Below are 8,249 nucleotides of genomic sequence, written 5' to 3'. Positions count from 1 at the left end.
AGAGTCAGGACATTACAATCCCAGAGCAGAACCAAGAAAGTTAAAAATAATTCAGCAGAACGATGTTGACTTTTCAAACTTTGTCACTTGCATCTGAATTAATGGAAACTTCACTTTCACATGCAAAGTTTGAATTTTGTCATTATTTATAGATTTCAAAATACCATGTGACAGGATATTTCCTTATTTAGAGCCCAGAGTTTTCTCTTTCAACTAAAACTCTCCAAAACTGAGAAGAAGCCAGCATCAACTGGTTCCTTAAGGACTTCTACTGCAGCAATTAATTTCATCTCATCTCTCTGTGAATAAGAAGAAAGAAATGAAATGCTTAACTTTTTCTACAGTCTTAGTTCTCCTCTCTTTCATTCATACTGCTTTTCAGACATTCGGTGAGTCTTTGTTTTTTACCCCCTGCAAAAGTGGATGTGAAAGTGGGCATTTTTGTTGTCTTGCTTGTTTCTCAGTCTCTGTAATATTTTCACACTGTTTGACTACCCTGCATTTCATACTCATCCTAACTGGAATGGTCCACAGAAGTTAAAAAAGGATGTAGATACAGATACTGGTTCACGTTTAAAGAGAGGGGAAGAGTCAAGATGGGGTAAAGCTGGGAATCAGAAATCAGGAAAGAGTCATGTATGGGGATAAACATTCCCCTTTGGATGCAATTTAATTACTGGTTATGTCTGCACTGTGAAGTAGATGGACTTCACAGTGTGCTCCACAGTTCTTGTCTGTATATGTGACTGAATTACAAAAATTGAGAAACAGAAAATGATTAAATTGGGCATTGTATGTGTAACTCCTAGCCTTAGGTTGTGTGGAATAAGATGGAGCTTGTGGATTGATGTCAGATGTAATGCTGTGGCTGAGCAGATGCCAATGAAAAAAATACTAAAAAGATCAGAGTCAAGAACAGCCCTGGAATAACCACTATGGCTTTCAGGGTATGGGTGAGAAGCATAGTTAAGTCTCTGAAGTTGACCAAGGGCAGATGACAGGTCCCTTTTGATGTAAGGATGGTGATATGGTTCAAGGACATTTTTCCTTTAACCTTCAATTCATTAGATTTGTGGAGTGGGGTACAAATCACAGTTTCTGAAAGCAGACACTGTGCTGTGTGAGCTGTGCCAGAATTAGCCTGGGCAAAAAAGGGGGTCTCCCCTCTGCTCTACGAGCTGGGACCCAAACCTGATAGCCCAAACACAAGCCTCACAGTTTCCAGTGAGAACTAATATTAGACAAAAAAAATAGTATGAAGGACAATAGCTGAAACTTAGGGCACTACACTAAGTACTTCTTTAGTAATTTAATTAATTTTAATTAATTAAATTAAGTAAGCATTTAATTAAATTAAAGATTTAATTAATCTTAAAACTTTCTGTCTAAATGGACTAGGAAAGAAGAAACTAGGTCTTAGCTTCAAATTTAGATTTGAAGAAGTGAAACTTCTGAGCTGGTCAAAGTAATACAGGACTTTCCTGGGAGAGCTCAAACTTTAAATACAGATATCCTAACAAGAACAATTCTTCCTGTCATAGCCTCCCAGAATTTCCCAGACGCTTTCTGCTCTGTGCACTACTCAACATTGGCTGTGTCCTAACATCCTACCCTTGTCCTACAAATTTACTTTATTTTTTGGAAGGGTATCTCCCTGTCCCTTACATGGTTATTCTCTCGGATACAGGGGTGATGCTACATCTCTGTTTCCAGGTAGGGATTTGAGACACACAGAACTGAAGGGCAAAGCCTTGCCCTCTTGTCCCACAGGTCCTAGAATATTCCCTGTAGTCCAGATTTCACTCCCTCATGACCCAAAGCCAGTGGGAACTGTACGCTAGCTGACATTTTGAAAAGCAGGCAGCTGTGTTCACAGGCGGGTGCCCAGCACTGAACAACCTGCTTTACACAGCAGCAGTACAGCAGCAGAGCTGGGCAGCCCTTCCCGGTGGGCCTGCTTGGCTTGAGGGATTACTAGATCAGGCTGCCTGTGATCCTTTGGGAGTGTTAGCTAGCGCGTTCGGTGTTCATAGACTGTCTTTCCATAACACTGCGCAGCACACAGGCACACACCTGTAGTATCTTTACCTCTATATACCGCTTGGTGTTGGTTCTTGTGGGAATGTTTGTGATTCGATTGCATGACTGGTGCTGATTTCTTATGACAGACATACTAATGGGAGGGTACTAGAACAGGACAACGTAACAAGTCACAGTTCCACAGTTTTTCATCCAAAAAACCCACCCCAAACCATAACAGGACATGCCAATTACAGAAGGAGCAGCTAGACTCGCAGAAGCCTCACTCACTAACTTTATTAAGAACAAATGCAGCCCCATGGAGAAGTGTGTAACATGAGCTAAATATACACCACATGAAGTGATGGCAAACTTCCAAATCTTCAGTAAAGTCTCTTCTGGAAATCTTGAAAGAAATGTGTATTTCAGGAGAAAATTCATGAGAATTCCATTATAGTGATGACACTTTTGAAGATGTCATAATGTATTTTATGTGCTTTTGTTCCTCTGTATTGTATTTACACGTATTTAAGTGAGCTGCACTTATTTTTCCTTCCCAGAAGGAAACAAAAGTCTTGAAAATGCTGCTTGATCTTTGCAAAAGTGACTCAGATTTACACTCTCCAGACATGAATCAGATCAGAATAGAATCAACAGCACATCCCTTTCCTCAAAGCTACACTCACCATGTGCTCAACCTAAACACATTAATTCTGATTTTGTTTTACAGACAACAAAATATTTTTAATATACAATGAGAATACTAAGCTCTGTTTAATTGCTCAGAGTTCTCATGCAGTCACAACAGCTGCTTGCAAGAAAAACTCCGAGTCACAAAAATTCAGGTGGGTGTCTGATCACCAGGTGATGAGCATGGCATTTGCACAATGTTTGGGAGTGGCCAACAAGCAAAACCAGGCTAAAATTTCTTTGTACCCATGCAACAAGAAAAATGAATTCCAGAAATGGGAGTGCAGAAATGCCACCTTGGCAATCCAAGGGGAAGATTTATTTCTTAGTGCTGGCAAGACAAAAGAAGACAATGTCATGCTGAACACAGGATCAGCAACAATGAATAAATGGAAGATCTATGGAACCATGGATGATTTGTGTTCTCAAGGCCATGAAGGTAATGTTTAAAGGTTAATGCAGATGGTGTATTGAATCCACCTGTTTGCTATCACAGATAGAGTCCTTTGATTTCTGCTCCCCTTAGTCTAACGTCAGCTGTTTCTCCTGAGGCAATGGCAGACTGGGGGATGATTAGTTCACTTATCAGGCCTGTGTTCAACCATCCTGGAGATGCACAGCTGCTTAGCTTCAGACAGAATGAAGTATGTGCAAAAAATATGTATTTTCTTTCTTTAACGGAGAATCTAGGATGTTTTTAATTGTTAGTTTTAATCAAAGCGCTTTATTTAACTGTATATTAGTACTAGTGAAGTTGTAGTAGTATTGTGGGACGAAAGGCAAAAATTTGTAAGTTTAATACATCAATATTAAATGTAAGGAAATAATTCCATGCATACTACCAATCAGTGCTCTACAAGATTTCAGGTGCCAAAAATCCCAGAACATTTAACAATTAAATCAATGATTGATTTTTAATGAATGTTGGGAAGTTAAGCTACGTGATAAGCTAATGCTATTTTTAGAAAATTACATGTAAATATATGAGACAAAAATCACTACAAGACTTTCATAGTTGTCTACAGTATGAAACTGCTCTATTTCCAGCTGTTAGAGCTGGTGACATCATAAGCGAATGGTAAACTGCAAGACCTACTGTGAACTGCCTTGGGAGGCACTGCTGGTGACAGCAGGTGGCCAGTTACACTGGTGTAACGTTCGTATAACATTTTCTCCACATAGTCTTACAGAGAGTACAGATATGTAGAGGATTCGGTCTCCCAGATCCCATACCTATATTATAATTTCTCTTTTGCCCCCTCAGATCTGTTCACACTGTTAGGAAATGCCAACGGAGCTCCGTGTGCCTTCCCCTTCCAGCTGAGTGGTAAATGGTACACCGGGTGCACGGCTGCCGGCAGGTCAGATGGCTTGCTCTGGTGTGCAACAACTCCTGACTTTGACACAGACCATTTGTATGGGTTCTGTCCAACTGGCAGTAAGTCCCAAATGTTGACATCGATGCTATAACACAACACTATTAGTTAAATATATCAATACTGAGATGCTGTAAATAACATGGAAAGGAAAACCCTTGTAATGATTTTATTTTACTCAAAAATGTTTCAGTCATGCCATAACATTCCTTACAGACCTTGTGGGTCTGAGCCGTATTTGCTCCAGAATTTCATTTTATAAGTACGCTTGCAGTTAAGTTCTGTCATAACATTTTGTTTAAGATGTTTATAACAAGCTGCAAAACTAAATCTCCTTTCACACAGACAATGACAGATTTTGGAGTACAGATCCTTTGACAGGAACCTACTACCAGATAAACTACCAGTCAGCTCTCACGTGGCACCAAGCAAGGAAGAGCTGCCAGCAGCAGAAGGCAGAATTATTAAGTGTCCCAGAGATACATGAACAAATGTATCTAAGAGGTGAGTTAATACGAAAGACTCCGTGAAAACGGTGTCAAAGAGGGGGTTTTGACTGGTTACAAATGTTTCAGTGCTTTAATCACAGTACAACGAATATCTGCTGTGAAAATGCTGTATGTACTGCTAGAGAAACAGCACAATTACTGTAAAGTAAGCTTTTCATAGGTGGAACTTTTGTAAGTTGCAGAATTGCTATTTGAAATTATTTCTATCATTATTATTATTTCAAAAAGTATTAAGAATTACCAGCTAAGTAAAAGTTGGCTCAAGCGCAGAAAGCACCAGAAAGGTGCCAGGAAGGGACCTTACCCTAACATCATTATAGGAGGCAGTCATTCTATGCCTTTTCTGTTAAGAAATCAGTATTCATGTATAGCTAATGAAAGAGATTTTTGGAAATACCATAAAAATGTTATACTATTAAACACTATTAAAAATCTAAAGGCTTTCTGGAATTATGCATAGGCTCTGTGGAATGAAAGCCCTGTATCAACTGCATCACAATCAGGCAAACTTGTAACGTAAGTATTAACTATAGCAATTCAGTGTTTCTGTTTTCAAAGCTTATTGCTTACATATAACTGTAGAATAGAATTAAATTTGAATAAACTAATAGGCAAAATAGTCTTTTGCCATTCTCTACCCTTTCTCTACACAATAAACTGAGTCTATTACCAGTAACCATGGATTCTGTACTGAACTTAGAAATCACAAAGCAGGCATTTATTATATTCCTCCAAACTCTGAAAATGCAGAGCATTTCCCAACAAATCTCATTAGAATTCAACCCTTTTGGTTTCCTAGAGTTGATTGAAAACAAGAGATCCTCTCTCTGGATTGGGCTCAACAGTCTGAAACTTAACAGCGGCTGGCAGTGGAGCGGTGGCATTCCCTTCAGATACTTTAACTGGGCACCAGGTAGTAATTGTTTTTTTAACAGTTTTTGGAATTAATATTTCCCATCAGTATGATGAATTCATGTCAATTACAGTCCTGTACTACTCCCCATGAACATGAGGAAATGGAGTTCACAGGCTTATGAGATATGTGAGGTTAAAAAGCTGAGAATGATGCTTTTCTTCACTGGATATATTACAAGGAGTTTCAAGCAGAAGAGCTTGTCCTCTTCTTCTTAAAACTCATGTCCTACCAGAAGCTGATAAAGTGAAAAGCACTAGTTGAGCTGTAGCATACCAGGAATGCCTTCAAGTCAGTTAAAAGCTCTGTGTCTCCTCAGTTCTCAAAAGGGTTATCAGACCCGGCATCCTGCATGGACTGAGACATCAGTGAGCATCAGGCTTGCAAAGCCTTCCCTTTACTTTTTATGCTTTTCCTCATCTCTCCTCTTTAACATTCAAGAGAGACTAAATACAGTTGACAGTACTGGCAATTTATCTTTGAAAGTCGCTTAATGATTGCCATGGCAATAGCTGGTTGCAGCAAATGCTGAATGTTTGCTTGCTGAGTAAATGCACATATATTCCATCTTTTGGCCTTCCCCAAGTATCTGGGGAATCTTTGGCACTCCCAACCTGCTTTTATCTGGCAGAGGATGAAGAGAAAGCCCAGAGCTGCTGAGTCTGGTAGAGGATTTTCTACCTTCTGCTGAGCTGGTTAAATTCCTTAAGCCTTGCAATGAAGCAGAGCAGCCAGAACAGCTGGCTTTCAGGTCAAGCAGCCCACACCCTTGGAGTTCCCGTATCTCCACATGACGGCTATTATGACGACTTAATCTACACATTTCCAATTCACTGAAAAATTATTATAAATTGTATCTTTTCTTTTTTTTTTTTTTTTCGTATGGGGGGAGGGGGGGCGGGGGTGCGGCGTGCAGGGAGGGGGAAGTCAGCCAGCACACTGTGGAGCTCTCTGAGAAGAAGAAAACATCGCCTGTTCCCCAAGGATAGTGGTCCTGAAGAACCTGCTGGAAGGCTGGTTGCAGAGGCAGGCAGAGGAGAGACACAGAGCAAGTGTGAGGGCATGTGCGGAGGCTCCACTTGCAGCAAGGAGCAAATCTGCAGCCAAGCTGCTGAATGGACATGCAGAAAGGACCTTAACAAAGGGCCTGAGCAGAACTTTTTTATTCCAGCACAGCACTGAAAGCTGCTGGACCAGAACCTGACATAGAAAGACTCACCTGCAAGGGTACTGTAGAAATGAGGAAATTTGTTTCCACGTGTGATTTGATATGCCTCATCCAGAAGATATGCCTTTTATTTTAGGGATTCCATACTATTATTTTTGTGCTTTGCTAAGCACAGCTTTAGAAACTAGAAGCCATTTAACATGCTCCCGTAACAGGAAGCCTACCCTTTCAGGCTTTGCCCAGTCTAGGTTCCCACCACACTCTGATCAACTATGTGTCCCACAGATTGGTGGCTTTTGCTTTTTGTCTCGTATTTTTAACAAATAATATCCATACACTGATGTTGATTTAGCCCTACAATGAATAGCTAGAGCTCCAGTTTTCAGTTTTCTTTTTATTGTTAGCAGCTGATAGTTCTTACTCTGAAGAACACTCTTCATTCTTCACGTCTGTAGAATTCCTTGTCTGAATATAAACTATGTTAAGATGCTACCTGACTGTGTTCCTGTCCAGAAACCTTACCTCCCAAACTGTGTCCTCTGATTTTATGAATGTAACTTAATTGTTTTAAGCTCATTACTTAGCCCTACTAACATAACTTGGTCCTGACAACAAATTGTGTCTAAAACTAGATGTTTCATGAGCTGTGAAACCACAAACTCTGATTTCCTACAGTCTGTATATGGCGTTGCAACTGTAGCAGCACCAGGCACCCCTTCAATGTTTGAACTTTCCAGTCCAGCATCTACTCACAGGGCAACATTCTGCAGCTGGTTGTGAGCTACATATTCTTTAATGAATATATAGGTGACCCCTATGCACAGGCTGATTAAACAGGTGGAGGGGCAAGGAAAGGTGCTGCAGCCTTTGCATCAGTGCAGGCTCAGAGTTTAATTTGTCTTCTGTCCAAGCCAATGATTTTCACAAAACTTACAGGAATGGCTTATTTCTGACACTGCTATCCTGCAATCAAATATGGGGGAAAGTGTGAATTATGCAACAAGCATCTAAAGAAATGTTTTGATGGGTACTTCTAAATTACATTTCCTTATCTCTGGTATAAAAATAAATGTAGCAATGAAGTCATGAGTCTGTAATTGACACATGAAAAGGCTGGAAGTAAATTGTTCTTTTAGCTGCTGACATAAAAAATGTTATACATAATTTGGTTTTTTATTCTATGAAGGAAGCCCTGAGCCTGAGCCTGGGAAACTTTGTGCAGTACTAAATCCCAGAAGAGATTCTAAATGGGAAAACCAGCCATGTGAGCTGAAATTTGGCTATATCTGTAAAAAGGAAAACTCCACATTGGATCCTTTCATTCTTCCATCAGGTATGCCAAGCAAATAAAAACCCTTCGATAAAGACAGGATTTGTGTCACTAAAATGAAACTTCATGGCTATTTAAAATAAAAGAAAAAGCATTATCATTTGTTCTTCTGCTTTAATGAGTGGCACAGAACAAAGCATACTGTCATTTCTTTAAGCAAATACATGTACATACTGGAAATGCTCCTGGAACCCAGTAACCACACAAGCAGTTTTTATTTCATGTTATTATTCACAATTCCAGA

General features: G+C 39.8%; 1 protein-coding gene across 2 annotated transcripts in view; it reads left to right on the top strand.

The window, feature by feature from the left end:
- The first annotated feature begins 251 nt into the window (after positions 1-251).
- The window catches only part of LOC308063408 (macrophage mannose receptor 1-like), a 31,841-nt gene continuing 23,843 nt past the window's right edge, over positions 252-8,249 (top strand). For both annotated transcript variants that reach the window (XM_080386336.1, XM_080386335.1), the window contains exons 1-6: positions 252-389; positions 2,750-3,148; positions 3,974-4,147; positions 4,431-4,589; positions 5,394-5,507; positions 7,862-8,008. In XM_080386336.1, coding sequence (XP_080242462.1) covers positions 320-389; positions 2,750-3,148; positions 3,974-4,147; positions 4,431-4,589; positions 5,394-5,507; positions 7,862-8,008 — 1,063 coding nt within the window. In that variant the 5' untranslated portion in view covers positions 252-319. The remainder of the gene's footprint in view (positions 390-2,749; positions 3,149-3,973; positions 4,148-4,430; positions 4,590-5,393; positions 5,508-7,861; positions 8,009-8,249) is intronic.

The sequence above is a fragment of the Falco punctatus genome (assembly GCF_963210335.1).
Source record: "Falco punctatus genome assembly, chromosome: 4".
Classification (NCBI taxonomy): domain Eukaryota; kingdom Metazoa; phylum Chordata; class Aves; order Falconiformes; family Falconidae; genus Falco; species Falco punctatus.
This window is presented reverse-complemented; position numbering and strand designations above follow the sequence as displayed.